This window comes from Ciconia boyciana, chromosome 22 (assembly GCF_034638445.1).
Source record: "Ciconia boyciana chromosome 22, ASM3463844v1, whole genome shotgun sequence".
Classification (NCBI taxonomy): domain Eukaryota; kingdom Metazoa; phylum Chordata; class Aves; order Ciconiiformes; family Ciconiidae; genus Ciconia; species Ciconia boyciana.
In genome coordinates, this window is record NC_132955.1 from 1,173,705 (window position 1) to 1,195,211 (window position 21,507).

Consider the following 21,507-nt stretch of genomic DNA (forward strand, 5'->3'; position numbering starts at 1 on the left):
GTCTATAAAAGGAGGCTGAAACCATCAGCATGCACAAATCACTTCTTGTAGTTTCACCTGCCATTTAAGGAAGTCCTGCACTAAATAATCCTCCAACGTGATTTATAACAGACTTGAATGCACTCCAGAATGTGTATGAGTCATAGCTCATTTCACTTGTAGAAATGTTAAAACTTATTAAGGTGTATTACAATACCCAGCTTTGGTAAGTGACTTGTTCATCCTCTGGAAGTAGTTTGCAATGAGGTAATGGTCTGTGCTAGTAATCACACATTCTTTCTGGTGATGTGGCCACACATTGGCAGGTTTCTTTCTTATTTATGAACAAGACACTTCTGTAGAATGCAAAACTTTTGCTTTCTGCTTGCCTCATTAATATAGAATTATTAACGTTAATACAAAATTAATGAAGTCATTTCAGAAAGAGAAGAAAAGAAAATCTGGCGTTTATAACACTGCTAAAAACACTGTTTGCATGCTACTGTTGAAGCAGAGAGAATAGGTAGAAGAGCCGGTAAAACATTTCACAATGTCCACACCCTGACCTATAAAGGTTTCTAAAGTTTTGCTGGGAGATGCCTGTTCCTGCGTATGAATCATTTAGAAAAGGGAAGGATCTATAAACAGGGAAGCAGGGGAAGAATAATGCTTGAGAGGCCTGCACCCTGCTGTCCTCCCCACATCCTGAATTATACAGCAAAAGCATCTTAATTATTGCCTCTACTTGTACATTTGGCTTCGTGAAATCACAAGTAATTTTTTTACTATGTATTGCTTCCTCATAATTCTGTCCTCAGTAAAATTTTTCGTTTCCTTTCAAGCTGTATTTTTATGATTTTTAATTGTATGACTATACTGAAATGACCTACTTGAGCCACACATCTAGGGGATGGCATAAAAGAAGTGTTTGCAAAAATATCACATTAAACATAAGCATCGATGTATTACAGTTTGGACTGCCCTTATGATAGAAGCTCATAGTACTAGGCATGACCTAATGGTGAAACAGGTGCATGGCTGCTTCTTCTGGACATACTAATGTGCCTTTTGAAAGTCTGAATATGCATCAGAAGCTTAAAGGCATAAAATCATAACATCAGCTGTGGTAAAGACATTTTCAATAACTATCTAGACTTCAGGGGTAAATTTTTTTTCTTTCCAGAGTCCTAAGGACAAGTCGAAAGGAGTTAATTTGATAGGCTGTTATTAGGCTCCATAGAAAGCAACAAAAATGAGCAATACGATTTGAGAAAAATGTATTTCAATTTAGAGGAATAATTATTTGGAGCAGGCAGGGAAAAGAAGGAGAAACAAACAAGCTGAAGTAGCTGCCAAACTATACAGCACTTCTTTAGAATATCAGCTAACAGTCTGCTGCTTTTAGAGAAAAAGTACCAGCTTTGGCTCACATCTACACCCCCAAATCACGCATACAAGAAACTGAAGCATAAAATACGTAAAACAAATACACTGGAAGCAACTCTTGCCAGAGCAATTTCAAAGAAGGAAATAAACAACGTTGCTGCAAGCAGACAGAAGTTGCGATTTTAAAGTTATCAGTGCAGGAAAAAAAGCACTTTTTCATTCCTTATTAGTGAGACAAATTACCAATTTTTGGAAGCCATTTCAGCGCCCAGGCTCTGTTTCTTAGTTAATCTCACCACAGAACAGTCTCAAGCCAATTACCAAGACATTTTGTGAACGGACATGTTCCACTGGAAGTTAACATTGCTACTATGCAGGAAAACAACATAAAAACAAACCCGAAGAAATCTTTAACATCTAGAGTTTATTGCTGTCTAAACATCAAGATACTCAAGCATCAGCCATAAAAGGGCATCATGCAAAGGGATAATGAACGTTCCTGTCCTCAAAAATTCAGCTTTCAAGATTTAGACAGATAATACCTGTTGCCATTGCTTACAAACTCACGGTCCTACACAACGCTAAACTCTTGTAATTAGAGCTTGTGGCTGTGAAGATAAACATTACTTTAAACATTTGGCCACAAGAGTTATGCAAAAATTTTTTCTTCTGGATACAGGACCGGAAAAGTAGGTAGTAGGTGACATTTCTTTACGTAATACGCGAATTCCATTGCCCGCGTCCAGGCTGCAGCACGGATGCCGCCGCTGCCGCAGCCCCGGGCCGCCCCGCCCGCCGCGCTCTCCCGCAGGCCTGTGGTGGCCTCTAGTGCCGAGGCTGCGCACGCAGCCTGCTGCCGCCCGCGCCTCCTCACTGCGCATGGCGGAGCTGTTCGGGGAGCGGCATCCTCACAGCGCGGCGCTCTCTCCAGGGGGCTGCTGGGGTGTCTTTTCGGCCTGCTTGCTTTCTTTTTTTGATACCCGCTGGCCTGTCACGGCTCCTGAAGCCGGGAGAGCATTCCCGGTTCCCTCCCCTTACAAAGCAAGCAGCCCATCGTTTGCGTCTGGTCACGCGGGTGCTGGGAGAGGGGGTGCCGTGTGGTCACTGGAATGGACGGAGGGGACGGCGGGCCGAGGGGCCCAAGCGAAAGGCTGCAGTCACGGCACTGCCCCCGCAACGCCGGACAGTCAGGAGTGCAGCTATACCCTTGGAAAAAAATTAAGTTTTCCTCCTGGTTTGGGGGTTCTAAGCGTGATACAAGTCAGGTCCCTGAAACCACAAGGATCCTTTTTTTTAATAGGTAGCAAAAAAAATCTACGCAAATGTGAATACATGCAATACAGCGTGTTTGTACGTATCTTTTATGGCGTACTATCGGTGTGTGCATATATTTGCACAGGGCCAGGAAAACTGTATTTGGTTACTGAATCCTGTAAATACATAATATTTTCTCCTGGATACTGAACTATTCCAGCATTACAGAACTGAGAAAACCAGTAAGCTGAAATATTCTCCAGCTTACTGGCTCTTCTCATTCCACTGACACCTCCGTTGCACATAAGTTTTACCAGGGAAAAAGATCTGCCTTTTAGATTATATTAGAGCTGATACTAATGATACTTTTAGGGGAGAAAAAAGAGAAGGTTCATTTGTATGGCCTGGAGCTGTTGTTGTTGGCACTGAAATCTGGTCCTATTCGAGGAGAGTGGCTCAGACAGGAAAGGCAGCTCCTGACTTTCATTTTCAACCTGTGGCTGGGGAAGGATGTAACCAACACACTGCCGTATGCACCACGCCAAGACCTGGAACACTTTTTAAAGTATCGTACTATTTAAAAAAATGTTTTAAATTTACCTCTCTGGTCAAAAGCTCAAAGCAGAAAGAAATAAGGTGTAGTGATTTCATGATTAAGATATTTTTGTTGGAGAAAAGATAAAAAGGAGAGGGAAATGAGGAAAAAATACGTATGTGAGGAAGAGAGTGTAAGATCTTGTGCTGCAAATGTTCAGGGCTTAAGTGAATCCAGCGGAGTCAGTGGCATCATCTGGACCTTCCTCTCGCCTGATCACGTTCAGCAAACCACGAAACATCTTTCCTTACTCTTTGGAGAGAGCACTCTTCAAGGGGGCAGCGTTTGCATTAACAAATAGTGCAAAGATAGGTTGTTTTCAATGTGGAGAATTGTCCCAAGTACTTTTTTCACTCATTCAGAAAAATCTTAATTTAAAATCTGCTATTGGCTCACATCTACACTAAAAATTGACTCTGATTTTCCCCTGAAAGCTCATCTTGCAACTGTTCCCTTGGCTGTAAACCAGCTGTATGGCATAAATCAGGAAGTAACTTCTCACAAGTGGGTTAAGAAGAGAAGGAGCAGAATTTCTCAGACACAGAAATATTGAATACTGGAGTACGGCTGGAATATTGAAGAAGGAATTCCTCTTCCCTGAATGCACTTTGTACAGTGGAAGTCCTTTCAGGACTGTACTGTAAGAGATCTTTCAGATTCAAATTCTTATGACACAAAATTGAAACTGAGATAAATATAGTTACAGGGACTAGTAAACGGGCATTGAATTTCACTCCTAGAATGGATCATCACTAAAGACTGAACTAAAAGAGTTTTCTTTATTTATATCTTTAAGTTAGCCAAAAGAAAAGCATATGTTCCACCTAAAGGCAGCGTAAATGCAGAACCAAAGCTGGGTGTGCCTTTTTTCCTTGAACTCTCAAGACTGGTTAGTAAGGGTGAGTAATACTGAACGGCATGCACATGTTATCATACCCCTGCATGACTTACCTTCATTGCGCTCTAATATACATTAAACCTCTGTCACACAGGTGAGATTTCTTCATGAAATCAATGTTGCTATGAATGTTTTACTATGACCACACACAAACCGTTCCGACCGAGCACGTCACTGAAAGGAAGTGTTACGCATGAATCCACAGGCTGTCCTCTATAGAGTATTCACAACTGAGTCTTGACTTGGAAACTGCACTGCTGAACTAAAACATCAGCAGTGTTAACAGCACTTCTTTAACATCAATCAAAACTGCACATATCAGATAACATATGTTTAGGCTGCTCAACATCTATTTAGATGACCTACTGTCACAACCAATAAAATAAAATAAAATTAAAAATAAGGCAGCCAATATTCTTCTAGATAATACCTGGGCACAGTTCAAGAGATAGTGGAGGCTGACGACCGCTCCCACCAGACAGCTGTACAGCTTTGTAGATGTGAGCCATGCTGAGCCGCTTGCCCTTCAGCCAGTCTGCGGGCCTTGCCTTTGTTTCATTTACTGGGCTAGACTGGTGTTCGCTCTTGCAGTTTCCAGTGATTTATACAACCATTCAAGATATATTCCATGAAAAAAACTGGACTGAACGAAAAAATAGGAGCAAAACCCACCTCTGGTATGAAAAACACCTATCCTGATCTTAGTAAATATTCTTGCAAATATTCCAGCTTTTTTTTTGCACATATATAGAAGCACATATAAAATTATGAGACCAGAGAAATTGTCAGGAAACAATTTGGAGAAGAAAAGAAAAAGAGCACTAAGAAAATTCAGCCCAACATCTTTCACACTAGCTCTGCAGGATGCTATTGCTCTGTGCATCCAGTTGCATACGCCTTGAACACTTTTCCTTAATAGTCAAGAGGATTCTGCAAGAAAAATAATTGTTGAAGGTTCAGCTTGATCTCAAGTAGCAGAGCCAGAACACAAGGCAAATGTCTGACCTAATCCTGATGTCCACTTTAATTCAGATCACTGTATAAGGTGAAGTTAGAGAAAAGTTTAGAAACTTTATGTATCAGTGAATTTTATTTCTCTATCAATCTGAAATGTATTTTATGTTATTTCTAAATAGTATCCAGCTTCTGTAAATTTCAAACACCTGACATTAATTTAACAACACATGCAATTAGCTTTCGATATTTAAACTATGTAGCTGCTTCTCCAGACGGAGGTGGGATAGTTGTGAATACAAAGATTAGGAATTTGACCCACAAAAGCCAATGTAGACCTTCCATGACATTTTGTTGCATTTATAGGCAAACATGAAAGCTAACAAATAACCTTTGTCATTTGCTCAATAAAAGAAAAAATTGAATCTTCAAGTGATGTTTAGAAAAAAATACCATCAAGGTAACGTGGAAACTAATTTTAATAAATACTAAGAAGACAAAGCAGAATGTTTACTCTTAAATAGACTATAGTAAAATACTGTTAGAGATCTAGGCAGTAAAATATATAGCCAAGAGATGTAACCGTAGCAGGATCTCTTGCTGTATTCCTCTTACAGCTTTAAAGGTGTAAGCTCTGCCCTACTACCACGATCGATTCTTACTCAGTCTGAATATTCTTAATGAACAAAAGGTGACCCACCTCGTGTTTCTACAGTGACAGTCCAAATGATATGGCTAGTGTACTTTGGTTTCAACTGTCATAAATGTTTTTCATTATCAGTTACACCCAGATGTTCAAGGTCCAAAAACAATTCACAGCATCCTCCTGCAAAAAAGTTCTGTCCTGAACGCTGATCACTTCGGTTTGGAAGATGCATATATTCAGAATAGCTAAGTACAACAGCTTAACTCTCTGCCTTGATCCAATAGTATTTAGACTAATCTGTAGCACAGTAACTTAAAAAACTTAGCAGTAGCAATTCCCTAATATCCCAGGTTAGGTGTTCTCAGAAACCTCAAGATGCTTCCAAAGCTTAGTGTCTCACCAATTTCCTTGCCCCAAGGTTGAAGATCAGTATGTACAGCAGCTGTTTTCACTCATACAAGCCATATGTGTTAATTGTTCTACCTGACTAGCTGTACATTAATAATACACTAAAGTACTGTCAGTGCAACGCCCCAAGGAACAACACCTACGTACTGTCCCAAGGCACACCTGCTCCCTGCTTTCCTGCGGCATTAATAACCTCTCAGCAATCGGTTTCTTCCCTTGCTTTCCATTTTCTCTCTGCATTTTCTGTATCAGAAGTATACACCATAGTCACTTTAGGAACCTCAGTGCAATTAGAATTAGGATTATTGGGTTTCTTCATGCACTGAACAAAGGCAGCTGATTTCCTGTTAATGAACATAACACCCGGGTTTGTGCCCGAACACCCAGCAGTGGAACTCGTTAGCTGGTAGCCTCTTTGTCTAGAATATTGACGAGGCAGGAGGGATACTTGTTTTGCTTTAACTTCAGCCACGCAGGAAGGCTGGAAGCTGGTCATGCTGGAAGCTTGATCTCAACACCTCCTGTCACTCTATGGACCTCAGCATCTCATACGTGAAATAAAGTGGGCAATGAAGATTTCCAAAATTCTTGTTCCTATTACTTTATTTATGGACAAAGCAATATTCTTTCTGCTTAATTTCAACTGTATTGAAAGATAGAGTTCAACTTGTAACAGTTTTCTAGTACTAAATGAATGCATATTCAATGCAAGCTAACTACAACAACATTCACTTTCCAATTACAGTATGAATATTGTTTTGTGCTTACTATTAAATGAATTAACATGGTAGTTACAGATGCCTCCTTTCTAATCATTTATACAATGTTCTAGACTGTCCTGAGGCCCAAACTATTGCTTACTCAATAGAAATATATACTTGATTGCAAATATAAATATTTTAAGTCTCTTCTCACATATAGTCAACCCTCATTTTAACTTCATACACTGTACATGGGGGGTAAGAATCTACTTGTTTGTTCAAAAGGACTATAGACAGTATGGCTGCAGGTATACTGTTATAAATTATTCAACAGTTTATTTGTGTTTTATCTTTTATTCAAAATAATAACAAAGCAAGCCAAACTACCTGGGGAGTTCTTCTCAAACACGGATGTACAGATGAAAACCCCTTTACATTATATGGAGTGTGGGGGCAATATGCTGTGTGCTATTTGTGCTGACTCCAGTTACATTATGTGTCAACAGAGGTGGGGTTTATAACTATTGTGCTTCCTCTTTGAAACACAGTATAAAGGTTTACAGAGCACACGCTGCTCTTCACTTCAGTGGCTCTCTATCTGTGTAGGCTTAGCTGTCTCAGTTTAGAAGACGAAGAACACAAATGGCGTTCTCTAACCGGAGCTTTCAGTGGGGTACAAGCACCCGCTTCCAACCCACTGCACCCAGTGTCAGTGGTTTAACCTCCAGAAAAATGGCTATCCAAAAGGTTCAGGCACCTAGTGTCTATGGGGGAGCTGGAGGCTATGGCACCCGCATATCTGCCAGCACCAGCTATGGACAAGGCTTTGGTGGGAACTTCCAGCTTAATGTTACTGGTAACGATGTGCTGCTCACTGGCAATGAAAAATCAACTATGCAAAATCTAAATGACCGTTTGGCTTCGTATCTGGAGAAGGTGCACTCTCTAGAAAAGGCAAACTCCCTGATTGAAAAGCAGATCAAGCAGTGGTATGAGAAGAACACCACAGACATAAGGCATGACTATAGCTCGTACTTTAAAACAGTTGAAGATCTCCAAAATAAGGTAAGATATCATATAGCCATCTATAAATATATGAATTGCAATTATCGGGGAGATAGATAATAATCTATTGTAGAAAATGTACTTTTCCAAATTGCAGTTGTCTCAGCTACAAAAAATAAATGCTTTATTTTGATCAGATACAAATTAGTGACAGATTTTACATAATTCGTAATAGTAGCTATATGTCTGCAGATGTGAGTAATGTCATACATGAAAAATCTTTGAATCAAAATTAATGAATTCCATTCTATTTGCCTTAGGCAATTTTAATTAGTGAAAATACTGATGGTAATTTACATATTTAAATATGGTTTAGCATCTGTGGATTTCAAAGTGTTTTTTTTAGAAAAGACTGCCAAATGCTCAGAAAAAATAGATCACTACTTGAAAGAAATAGTAAGTTACCACTGTAAACAATAAAATATTCCCACAGCAATCAGCTGACAGATTTGTCAAATTATGTTTCCAGTGAACTTCCTTAAATCTTTCCCCTCTTACTTTTCACCAGCTCTATTTCCCATCCTTTAAAAGCAGGTCCCTTCCAGAGAGCAGTTCATCCCAACTATTTCATAAACCTATTTTATGACAGGATAATTTGCCTTTAGGAAAACCCTAATTCCTTCTATGTACTTCAAAGGGAACTTAGCTTAAACCTAGATGATTAATAGACAGCTGAAGTTAAGCGAGATGAAGCCCACATGCGGTATTAATTTCCAGAAATGGATCAAGTGTGCATTATGTGCAAAGATTCATCGCTTTTCAACCATTCCTCTTCAGATTGGTGCTGCACAGTTGGAAAACGCAAGGCTTGTCCTGCAGATTGACAATGCCAAACTGGCTGCTGATGATTTTAGAGTGAAGTAAGTTCCATGATCATTTCATAAATTCTCTTTCCTGCTCCTCTTATTCATGAAAGTTTCTAGTTATTAGTATCAAAGCTGAGAAGTAAACATTTTCTAATATAAAGTTTATTAAAAAGAAAAATTTTACAACTAAGGCTGTAGTAGTTACCGATTCTAACATCGACATCAAACAGTTGCATTTTCACGATGACAAAACAAGCCTTATTTTACAGGTATGAGAATGAATACCTGCTCAGGCAAAGTGTTGAGAGTGACACTAACGGACTGCTCCGAGTTCGTGATGACTTGACTTTGACGAAATCTGATTTGGAGTCACAGATTGAAAGTGTGAATGAGGAACTAGCTTTTCTTAAGAAGAACCACGAGGAGGTGAGAGCAGCAGAACACTGTCAGGGCGAGATTTTTTTTAAGTGGCATACATAAACTCAGCCTCACTAGGAATAATGAAATCTTCTGGTTAATCTGAAAGAATATTGCACTTTCAGCTCCAGATTAGCACATCAAAATTTAGGTACTGATTCATGTATTATCTATGTGAATGCGCCTGTGGTTCTATTATAATCAACTGCGAGACAGTCAATAGAACATACGTAGCCTAGATACCGATTCAGCTCACTGTAGAGCAAACACCTATTGGCTGGTCAGCTGGGACACGCTCTGGTCTCTACTGGTTGTAACAGGAGCTCTGGCTCATGCAGAGGTAGCTACAAGCTAGATACGTGTACCGGGTATCTCCTAGGATGCTAAGCTCAAACTGAACCTCACCCTTAGCATTACATTTATAGTTTCAAAGACCTACAAAGGTAAGAATGTTGCACAACTATTGTTTATTTCCCCTTTTCAAGTAAAGACACAAACTGAAATCCTAAATTCAAAATGACTGTTAACAAAATCTCAATTATGGCATATGCCCAATTTGCCGTAGTTGCCATAGTCTTAGTGTCATACTCTCAACTTCAAAAGTGTAAATTCCTTGTCACATTGCAGAAAATATGTTCTTCAAGCGCTGTATTAGAAACAGACAACCTAGAAAAATTGCCAACCTAGCCACCCACTTGAAACTGCTGTGCGGGACTGGAGCATTTGTATTGTTTCTGGAAGCAGTATAACTGTGTGTGGCACTACCTGACATCCAAGCTATCGCGCGTTGAAGGCTGAACAGCTCCAGAAACTAAGGAGTGGAGGTTTTCTTTAAGGATAATTTGGGGCTTAGGAGTTGCTACCCCACAAAAGTATACAAATGGGAACCATGACTTCTACACTCATTCCATAGATCTGGTCCTGAGGAAATAATCTTTTTATAATATGTTTATCTATGATACAGCATTTATTGCTACAAAATAAGTATAATGTTCTAACATGAGGTGCACTAAACAGTATTTACAAGGCGATGAAGTTATCTTGCCCTGAGGTGCTATTTAAGAATTACTTCTACATCTGTAGATTTTGAATTTGCTTCCAATATTCAGGATTGCAAGCTCCCTGTAGCTGATGCTAACACAATCCTCATCGCTGTAGGATGTTGACAGACTACGCAAACAGGTAGATGGCTCAGTTAATGTAGAGGTGGATGCTGCTCCAAGTACTGATCTTGCAACTATTATGGGAAACATGAGACAGCAATATGAAGAAATGGCAGAAAAGGGCTGTCAAGAAGCCAAAGAACAATTTGAAAAGCAGGTAAGGTCAGTTACTTAAACATCAGCAAGAACCACAGTCATGTCTAGTTGCAGTTTACAGCCCCTCCGTTTTTGCATTTCAGATAGAAGAACTGAACCGGGAAGTAGCAATCAACACTGAACAGCTGCAAGCCCAAAGGAGCGAGATCACTGACCGGAGGCAGATCTTGCAGGGTCTGGAGCTAGAACTACAGTCCCAGCTTAACATGGTAAATAATAAAGAGTACTTGAAATAAGGACTGTGTTTAGTAGACAGTTACACGATAAATATAGAAACTGAGAGGCTTTTCAATCAAAACGTTATTTTAACACAAAAATGTATCCTCTTGAATAATACATCTCTGTTCTTTTCATTGGCTGTAGAAAAAGTCTTTAGAAGACACTCTGGCTGAAACTGAAGCACGTTACAGTTATCAGCTAACCCAAATACAGGAAGCAGTTGCCAATTTAGAGGCTCAACTGAGGCAACTCCGAGCTGACATGGAGGGTCGGAATAATGAGTACAGTATATTGCTGGATGTCAAGACTCGCTTGGAAATGGAGATCGCCATGTACCACCGTCTGCTGGAAGGAGAGGACAGCGGGTGAGGAAATACATGCACTTTGCTTGTCCACTTAGTTTTGCATGACAGCAAACAACATTGCAAATACTGTCTATATTCACGGAAGGTGAAAGTGTAAACTCTGCTGCTTTCCAACTGGTTTGGGGCTGGGGTTGAAGTCTGTTGCCCAGTTCTCAACTGTAGATTCAGAGCAGGCTGCAGTTCCTGCTCCATTTCAGAAGCTGCCGTGGAAGTTGGTTTTGTCTCTCTCAGCCTCTGCATAGGTGTATACTGTTACTCCCTGTGAGCTGAGTAGCTGGATAGATGTTCACACTTCATAAGCATCAGTAATTCAGTTTTGGATCGACTTGTCCATAACTGTAATGACTGTAGCTTCTGCAGGCCTGGGCTAACCTGGGCTAGATATTTTTTAACCTGGTTTAGACACTGCAGCACCTAGTCACACTAGAGCAGGCACTCAGCGAGAGCATGTTGACCTTCTCTGGCAGTCCATGGCAAGTTTTGCAGCCTGCACTGGATTATGCTCTGCTCTACCTGTGTCACCAGTAGCCAAGCTACTTAAAAATTTGAAGAGATGCAAGTGAGCTGACACTAAATGTTCAGATAGTCCAGTATCCCATATTCTGTAGTGGAAAGAGACGACATCTATGAAAGTGGGGCAGCAGAGAGTGGTATTTCCCCCCAGGATTTTACCCATTAAGCTATTCTGGTTCAGGAACTAGGTTGGGCATATCTGCATGAGCTGAGTCATAGCATTGCAGAAATGAGTCTGCAGATTAATTTCACCTATAGCTTATGCTTAGCAAGTTTTACTTTAACAGAGAAAACTCATTTGAACACCTGGTTAAATGTCTTGATGAAAGGACATTACCTGTCTTGATTGAACATACAGGAAAGATACAAGGATGTTTCTTCAATATGTTAGGCACCATATATTTATATTTTTTAATTTATAATTTGAACAGACATTTCCAAGGGGAAGCATCTACAGCAGAGCTTAAAAAAGGTATGTCACACCAACTTCCTTATTTTTTGATGGCTGCCTGTTGAAATGTTATGGAACTAAGTAGCCTGATATAAAACAACACCGTTTCAGAGCAAATAATCAACCAGTGGAATCTTACATCAAGAAAGCAATCAACTGTATGAATAGATAACCTATAGGGATTATGCAAAGCCTGTTTTTATGTACATAATTCAGGTGCTCAAAGTAAAACCATACACTCCTCAAAGAGCCAAGAGAACAGCAGAGAATTACTGAATTACCCTCTGGAGGACTTGAGAAGCATCTGCTGCTCTCCGCCAACTACACAGGGAGACCAGGCTCCTAAATAAAGTATCTAGTTTAATAGCAAAAATATCCATTTCAGTGTGAGACTATTCCTAGGGTTTAGGTCTACAAATTTGTGCTAAACTGAAGCAAACTGTCAGGAGGGACAGAGAGTTATTCAACACAATGTCCACTATAGTATGGGTAACATACAGGATGTTTAAAGGAAGAGAAACCATATCCTGTATACCCCAAAAGTTTACTTCACAGTAACTATGCATTGAAAAGATGCCTTTATCTATTTTCTCATTGGTGGAATTGCTGCTAGTACTATAGTCATATTGTTCTGTCAATATACATTGCATTTAATGAATTTCCATTCAATTTCATTACCAGAATCAGATAAAGCTAAGAAGATCAAGACAATTGTTGAAGAAGTGGTTGATGGCAAGGTCGTCTCCTCTCAGATCAGAGAGATTGAAGAGAAGCTATAAATGGCACCAGCAGAGAGAGACAGCCTCTGAGCTTCCTAGAGCTGATGCCAAAACTAAAAGATTAAACTTTATAAAGGGTCCAATCTAATCCTCCCTAAAACCCAGAAGGGTTGAAAAATGCCAAATTATCAAATCTCAAACAATCTTCTTTCTTTTTTTTTTTTCCGTGTGTGTGTGGGGGGGAGTGTTAATAAAAATCAGTAAGTTACAAAGTAGAGGATTTGGGGTTTACATGGTGACTAAATATCTTGATGGAAAAAAACCAAGTCAACCTGTTATAAATGTATAATTGTTTCCAAGACAGATAAAAACTGAAGTATTAGTTTTTACTTACATCAGAGTCTTAAAATTGCATTAAAAACTTGCTCAGTAAAAATTAGAAAGTCAAATGACTTATAGCATGAATTTACTACAGCTTTTAAAATAATCTAAATTAAATTTAGAAAAATACTGAAGCAATGCTTACTGCTGAAATTTCAAAGCACTAAGCTGGTGAAAGTCACTAGATGAAGACATGGGGGAAAATTCGCTCATGTGCTTAACAAGCTTTGGATAGTAACGGGCTCTTCTGAAAGCACTATGAGAATTTTTTCTTCATTTTTTCAGACAGCTCACTTCAACATCTGGTGCCTTAAGTTTTCTCACACTTTCAACATATTAATGACTGAAAAGTTTTTAGAAGAGAGCTGCTATTTCTGAAACCTTGATGGGCACCTCTCATCAAAACTTTACAAAAAAGAATTTACCAGATACAGATGATACACTCTATCAAATGTTAATTCAATTGCAATCCAAAGTTTAGCAATCTATTTTTTCTCTTATGTACTAGCACATTTAGAGTAGATTTGTTTTTAAAAATGCATTAAAATGTTGAATCAGTACACCTTTTCTGAACTTGAACTACCATTCAAATGTAATGCACTTCACTTCAGTAAAAACTGATTTTCAAGTAAATAAGAAGGGTCAATTTGCATATATGATATAATAAATTTGCATATATATGAAAATAAATTAAAATTAATAAATAAATTGAAGACGCCTATTTATTATTTTTCACTCTCTGTGAATGTTTATATCACCAGGGTCTATAGCAAGCAAAGATATATTATCAATAAGAATCTATTTTGCCTTTCAGTTCAGAAATAAGACAACCACCATCTCCATTAAACCTTTCTCTACCAAGAACTGCACGTACCCTTTCCCATACAGCATAAGTCTCCTGTGCCACACCCAGATCTTCAGTCCAAGGAGTCTACATTTTCCTCTTGAGAACATAAACACAAAACCCGCTTCCTTTTGAAATCTCACCTGTCCAGTCTGTTACTTACGGTACATAAACAGCTGCCAAAGCAAAGAATCCTTTACTTTCACTGCCATGAGTCACTGATACCAGGCTATCAATCCATTTCCACAGAAATGCTTTACCGAAGCCTTTGATCTACTGCTCATAATACATTTCTGCCCAAAAAAGCACCCATGCTCCTGGATGCAGATAAATTAAAAATGACACATTTCAGTTGACGAAGCCAATGATACAACTAAGCCAGGACAAAGAAAAAACAATTTTTCTGTTTACCAAAAAAAATTCAAAAGAAAAGTATATTGGTTTTGAAGGCTTTCCATGCCTAAACCTGCAACCAGAAGAGCTATATTTGATCTTTAGATTTATATTGTAAAAAGCACAAAATACAGAAGTCATTTTCCTTATTTTGAGATAATAGCAAACTATTTAGAAGAAACAATGGTCAGTTTTCAGCTCAAAAGTATAAACTGTTGGTATAGGCTATGCATATTACATAGATATTTCCAATGATGAAAGGTTTAGGGCAGAAAACACAATTACAAATTATAGTCGGTATAATCAAGTATATTTATGTTTTCATACGGATGATCAACCTGCAGATCACTGACTGTCCATATGCCTCTTCATACACTTTTGTTGATCACTTTTTTTACTTCTTATTAAACATACAGGGAGCACTAATCTGGCAGAGGTTCAGGCTGGAAAAGCATGATGAAAAGAAACACATTTTTTGACATGCACACTGGGAAGTATCATATGAAAGGGATCACTCCACTGACTTAAGCATACTTCTATAATAATAGCTCCAAACCAAGAAAGCAATGAATATGTAATGACAAAAAAATTACTTAGGAAGGATTTAAATGTGAAGAGAAATTTTTGTGCTCCATTGCACATGGCAAACCATTATCGTGATGCCTTAGCTCTACTCCACCCATTTCCCCTCATACAGCAAATACCTGGAGGGCACCAGATTTCCACTCCCATTGGCAATTTAGATTTGCACATATCGTTTCGTTTGGTCAGGACTTACTAAATTGCCTTCCCCTCCAAACAAGAGAGAGAGAGAAAGAATTAAAGATCTTCCTAGGAGGTGGGGACTACTACTGAAACACCCACTGCCTTCCCTATATTAAGGTCAGACTGTTCTCTGATCTGCCTTGCTCTCTGCCGTACGCTTCGCATAACAGATCAGGGCACCTTGAGCACCATGGCCCTTTCTGTGCGCACAAGTGGTGGATCCCGGCAATTCTCTTCTCGGAGTGGACTTGGCGGGGGATCTCTGAGAATGTCCACTTCTAGTGGGGGAGGAGGCTTTGGTGGCAGTGGACTTGGGTTTGGTGGTGGATCTGGTGGAGGTTTTGGTGCTGCTTCTATGCTTGGTTCAGGCTCTGGCTTCAGCGGGGCTTTTGGGAGTAGCTCAGGTGGAGGCTTTGGGAGCAGCTTAAGCAGTGGCTTTGGTGGAGGCTTTGGTAGCGGTTTAGGTGGTAGCTATGGAAGTGGCTTAGGCAGTGCTTTTGGTGGAGGTTTAGGAAGTGGTTTTGGCAGTAGCTCAGGCACTGGTGTTGGAGGTGGCTTTGGCAGCGGCTCAGTGTCTGGTTTTGGAGGTGGTTTTGGCACTGCTGGTGCTGGGGATGGTGGCCTTCTTTCTGGCTCAAAAAAAGAAACTATGCAGAACCTCAATGACCGACTGGCTGCTTATCTGGACAAAGTACGATCTCTGGAGGACGCCAATACTGAGTTGGAGCGCAAAATCCGCGAGTGGTATGAGAAAAATGGCCCTGGCGCTGGTATCCCTGGATCTGGGAATGACTATAGTAAATACTATCCTATAATTGAAGATCTTCGAAACAAGGTAGCAAAGCAATGTACTTAACGTATCTTTACATTTGTAATCACCTAATCATATTTTGGATAAATATAACAAATTCCTTTCAGAAACCAAGAGCAAATTTATTCTACAGCACCGACATCTGTAACAACCTCTGTCACATCACACTGGTACCATGTGTTGAATTTTTATTGTATATTAACGGCAGTTCTGTAGCTACATCACACAGTGCTGTGTGACTTGGACTAATTTGAATAAAGGAGAAAGCAGCGATGGTATCCAGTTCTACAAACTCTTGTAGATTACAAAGTTTAAATTTTAATAAGTTTCATATTTCTTACATCACAAATTCAATTCCTGAAATAGATAGACTACCTGGCAAAGTTCAAATCTCTGAAGACCATCTAGTCATAGAATGCGAACCTTTAAGTGAAGCATGCCGATTTGCAGAAGCTGAAAATCTGTCCTATATATTTTCATAGTAAATTATACAAGAGTCTAACAAATTACATTTAATATTATAATCGTGTTTAGGATTACAGGTATGTAAAGAGCTACATTGAGCTGCAAAGCCATTGGGCTATAAAATCATTCTCTGAACACTGCTTGTATTCCAGATCATCAACGCAACTATCGACAATGCAAGAATCATTTTGCAGGTCGATAATGCCAGACTGGCTGCTGATGATTTCAGACTGAAGTAAGTATATCTTACTATTACAAAAACTCTTCCTAATATTTTAAGGAAAAAATTCTTTTGTATTTAAAAATCTCTTTCCTTGCAGAATACTTTTAACATAATTATTAAACAATATTATAATAATGTATATTAAGATTTCATATTGAAAGCTATATAAGTACATAGTAATAGTTAGCATTTGACCTCATTAACCACATAAAAAATCATCTCTAATTACTTTATTTACAGATATGAGAATGAAGTGGCTCTTCGCCAGAGTGTGGAAGCTGACATCAATGGTTTGCGCAGAGTTCTTGATGAGCTGACCTTGACAAGAGCCGATTTGGAGATGCAGATTGAAAGCCTGAATGAAGAACTGGCTTATCTCAAGAAGAACCATGAAGAGGTACTTTTTTTTTTTCTTTGTGAATTCATAGCAAGGCAGATGGAATTGTGAAATATCAAATTATTCCCTTATTTATGCAGTGGGAGTTCCTTGGTTTAATTATTTGTTTTGTTTGCTGTTCTTTTTTGAGTTTACTACATGAAAGAGTGAAAGAAATACGCACACAAGCTACAGATTCTTGTTGAAACAGAATGTATATCACATATATTTCTTTACATATATTTTTGGTAGAACTATTTTGCCTTTTATTAACAGAAACTTTTCTTTATCTTAAATCTCTCCAGGAGCTCCAGGGCATACAAAGCAGTGCATTTGGCCAAGTCAGCGTTGAAATGGATGCTGCTCCAGGAACTGACCTGACCAAGCTTTTGAATGACATGAGGGGACAGTATGAAGTCATTGCTGAGCAAAATCGTAAAGAGGCTGAAGCATGGTTCAATGAAAAAGTAACAACCAGAGATCGCAAATTCAGCAAAATGCATGTAAAAATTAGTTAAATATCTGGAACAGTAAAATTACACTCCATCCTTCCTTGTCATTTCAGAGTGGAGAGCTGAAAAGGGAAATCTCCACCAATACTGAGCAGCTTCAGTCAGGAAAGAGTGAGATCACAGATTTAAAACGGACTCTCCAGAGCTTGGAAATTGAACTACAATCTCAGCTGGCCATGGTATGTTCTAAGGAAGCTGCTAACTAGTCAGGGGGAATTTTCCAACTTCAAAAGTGTTGTTAGATCTTATACTGTTCTATAGGATTTAATATTTGCATTTATTTCCTATTAAATCCTGCATTCTTTTAGTTCCTAAATACCAGTAATATATATACTTGGATTGTAAGTAGCATGTTATAAAGCAGATGAACTTTTATGTTCACATTCAGTGAAGCTGCAAAGGCCAGTTTTCAAACTGGTATTTCAAGAAAAAAAAAAAATCTCTAAGAAATGAGGCTATACTTCCTGCCATTAAACTATTTCAGTTGGTTTTGTCTTTGTAAAGAATTTTTTTTTCCCTCAATCACAGATTATTTAATATCTTTCTTACACAGAAAAAATCCCTTGAAGACACTTTAGCAGAAACGGAGGGAGGTTACTGTGCTCAGCTTTCACAAATGCAACTTCAGATTGGGAATCTGGAGTCTCAGCTGTTTCAGGTCAGGGCTGATATGGAGCGCCAGAATGCAGAGTACCAACAACTTCTAGACATCAAGACTCGCCTGGAAATGGAGATTGAAACCTATCGTCGCTTGCTGGATGGCGAGTTTGTGTAAGTAACTAATTTACATAAAATATCTCCTTTGTTTTATTTTCTGTAGCACTATCCTTTCCAGGAAAAAAGAGGTAAAAACAAGTGGTACATTCACCAAAAGACAGTAAGGCACATACAACGATTCTGAAATAATACAGATATACTCTAACTGAGGAGAATGAACTATTCTGCTCAGTATTTAAAATAATCTGTCAATGCCAACACGAAAAGGGAATTTCTCCTGATCCTGACAAACATTCTACAACATTGTGTGTCTCTGATTCACTTTTAGGAGCGCAGGACAGGGAGTTACATTTGAAAGCTCCTCCTTGACAGGGTCCAAATCACAAACACAATCACTGGATTCTTCTCAGGGTAGGTAGAACTTGATTGAATAAAATTTTGTTTCTAAAGTCATTCTTATAAATAAAATAATACATGCTATTCTGTTTAACTACATCGTAGAGTTCAATATAACAAGACGCCAATTTGAAAGGAAAAGGATGTAACTGTCCATTTTTTAAAAAATAAACATTTTGTTGTGGTTTTTTTATGATGTTTAGATCCTACCAAAACTAGAAAGATCAAGACAATTGTTGAAGAAGTGGTAGATGGAAAAGTTGTTGCATCGCATGTTAAGGAAGTTGAAGAGAAGATATAGGGCACAATCTGATACTGCAAAGAATCTGTTCACTCCATGTTTTTCAAAGCCAAAATGGATAAATGATTTTGTTCTTTTGTATGAAGTGATAAAAATAGAGTGTCTTTTTACCAAGATTCTTTTACATAAAACACAGCCTGCATTTTCATTCTTTTAGCAGTCATGCAATATATTTTCTGCTTTAGTCTACTGGTATTACCTGTATTATTTTCGCAGTGTTCTTTAAATATATTATCAATTCTTTGTTCAATAACTAGAAATACGGTGCACACATTAGGCATTTAATTAGATATGCTTTTTTATAATTTTTAGTAATTAATAGGTAAAATAATTTTGCTATTCCAACCCCATTTTCCAGTTTTCTTGACTAATAAAAAGGACTCAACAAGCTTTAAGATATCAGTCTCCCTTTATTCTTCATTTAGGACTGCTGCTCCATTTGGTTGGGTATCTTGCTCTACCATATACTGGGGGGGGGGGGTATAGTACTCCCAATTAATTTAAAGAAATTAATCTAATGATAGAACACATACATGTTTAAAAAACTGTGTAAATGTGGGATTAAAGGAATACTTGCTACCTTATAATTTAAAGCTATCAGTTGAAGAGAGAAGTTTTTGCAAACAGAACAACATATTGTAGAGACTGCAACTATAGTGGAAAAGAAGGGATACTCTGGTCTCGAAGGACGCAGCAACCCCAGCCATCAAGCGGTGGCTCCATGTCCGGGAGTGCCTCCTGGTGGGAGCACAATATGGTCTTTCGAAACCTAGATTGGGCTTCTGGATGACTAACGCAAACGAATTATTTAAAGGAATCTCATCCAAAACTAAACTATGAACCAAAATACAATTCCCTTACAATTTACACCTAAGCCTTTGTTCTTGAGCCAAAATGTTGATGATTTTTGTGTGATTCTCAGATAAGACAAGGAAGTTACTGTGACCTCTTATGTGTATATGACTGTGTCTCCAGATTACAAACATTCTGCACGTTCTATCGCATCCCTTAAACACTTAACCAAAACTAGAAGTTTAATGGGAGCACAGATTTCATACTGTGCTTCCATTCTGTCTTTTGTAAAATTCACTACTAGCATTTTTTCTGCTTCCTGCTTGGAACCAGTAAAAGCCAGAGTAATTAAAACAATGATCAAAGAACTAAATCAGCATGGTAGAATCGCAACATCTAAAATCCAGTCAGTTAAAGAAAAGGCACTGTGATAAATAACCCAAAGGAATGAAATAGAATAATCTTCCGTATATGCCAGTACAAAGAGGGAAGAACTTGAAAACCTCTTGAGTAAATGCACCATCTTCAACAGCTTAAGGAAGTAATTTATTTTCTAAAAGCATGGACCACAAGTGTACCTCTTTTTCCCCCCTTTAAAAACAGTGCTGATAAATAAATAAAAATAATCTTACTGCATGCAATGTATTTCAGTAAGATTTTTACTGTTGCAGACTACATTTTTAAAATTAAAACGATTACAATATAAATTAAAATAATGATCTCAGAAATAGACAAATTGAGGTTGTTTATGTAGCTGGGTATGATTACCAAGAGTACCATTATAGAGAAATTTTAAGAATATAGATTAAAGGAAATTTTTTCTCTTCCTAAGACAGGACAGCATTCATCATCTTTCTTTCCTATCCATAATGTTTCACTTACATGTGAAAACCTGAAACCATAATATCTTCCCCATGATTGACATCATCTCCATTTTGAAAAGAAAAATGTGTCTCTTCCATCTTCTTCTTCCAAAGACACATATACTTTCAATACAAATGTATACAAAGAAATATGAAATAATGTACATACCTCAAGGACTGCAACTGTGATTGCTGTGAAATCGTTACTCCCTACATCATTCAATGCAGATTTCCACTGCATAATCATGCAGTTTCCTTCCATACACATTAATCCAGAATTTAACATTATGATCTAAAAGATGACTGAGAATCGCCTAGGGTGCAGTTTTGATGTATGTAAAATCTAGAAACCACTCTAGCTATTGTCTCGTGAGAAAGCAACAGTGGTAAACCAAAGCAGTCTGCAATCACTACAGCATTAGTATACTGTATCACAGAATCCAAACAAGTGATGCACAGTATCTGAACTATAAAGTCAACTAAAATCCAACATCTGTAGTAAAATATGAACATTGAAAGTAGCTAGAATTCAAAATTACATAAATCCTAGTAAAGATACAATTGCTTACACCTACCTACCTTTAGCCTTCAGGGATCTTGTAGCCAGATGTTCCCTTTACACCTGAAAAAAAGAAGGAAAAAGAAAGCATTAGTGCTAATTTATTGTTTAAAAGCTTTAAAAAATGTTATCAACTGGCAAACATTTCGCTCCTCGTAATATGAAGATTCATCCATAGACGCTTGTTGATGCATAAAGTTTGGTTTGTGGGACCAAATCCAGTATCCCTGCAGACCTCTATATTGTATTTCAAACTTACACATTTCTGGATGCTAGACAGCCTTGGCTTCGCCTGATGTACACAGAAGATGTTCTGAGTCCCAGGGAACTGAAAGCAAACTGTAAACAATTAGTATTGCAATGCAAAGGAAAAGGAAGATTTTAAATTACATTTCAAGTTCTTATTTGCTTAAA

The 21,507-nt window shown here is 38.3% G+C and overlaps 2 protein-coding genes and 1 long non-coding RNA gene across 7 annotated transcripts in view; 2 read left to right on the forward strand and 1 right to left on the reverse strand.

Annotated features, from left to right (window-relative positions):
• The window catches only part of LOC140662557 (uncharacterized), a 129,713-nt gene that overhangs the window by 94,839 nt on the left and 13,367 nt on the right, over positions 1-21,507 (reverse strand). For 2 of the 4 annotated variants that reach the window (XR_012046112.1, XR_012046113.1), the window contains exons 2-3: positions 21,353-21,421; positions 21,114-21,156 (exon numbers count right to left, since the gene is read on the reverse strand). This is a non-coding gene — a long non-coding RNA (uncharacterized lncRNA). Of the gene's footprint in view, positions 1-17,204; positions 17,340-21,113; positions 21,157-21,352; positions 21,422-21,507 lie in introns of those variants that run through there. The other 2 variants (XR_012046115.1, XR_012046114.1) reach the window with 2 other exon arrangements.
• On the forward strand, positions 7,464-12,755 carry KRT20 (keratin 20). Its single transcript, XM_072886064.1, has 8 exons — positions 7,464-7,886; positions 8,664-8,746; positions 8,962-9,118; positions 10,268-10,429; positions 10,512-10,637; positions 10,792-11,012; positions 11,957-11,997; positions 12,658-12,755. The coding sequence occupies exons 1-8, from the start codon at positions 7,464-7,466 to the stop codon at positions 12,753-12,755; spliced, it is 1,311 nt and encodes a 436-aa protein (XP_072742165.1).
• Positions 15,269-18,879, forward strand: LOC140662529 (keratin, type I cytoskeletal 12-like). 2 transcript variants are annotated; one of them, XM_072886046.1, is made up of 8 exons: positions 15,269-15,913; positions 16,507-16,589; positions 16,818-16,974; positions 17,259-17,420; positions 17,519-17,644; positions 18,019-18,236; positions 18,511-18,593; positions 18,782-18,879. In XM_072886046.1, exons 1-8 carry the CDS (start codon positions 15,269-15,271, stop codon positions 18,877-18,879), a joined length of 1,572 nt encoding a protein of 523 aa, XP_072742147.1. The 2 variants fall into 2 exon arrangements, with proteins under 2 accessions (XP_072742147.1, XP_072742148.1); XM_072886047.1 differs by having other exon boundaries at positions 18,019-18,230.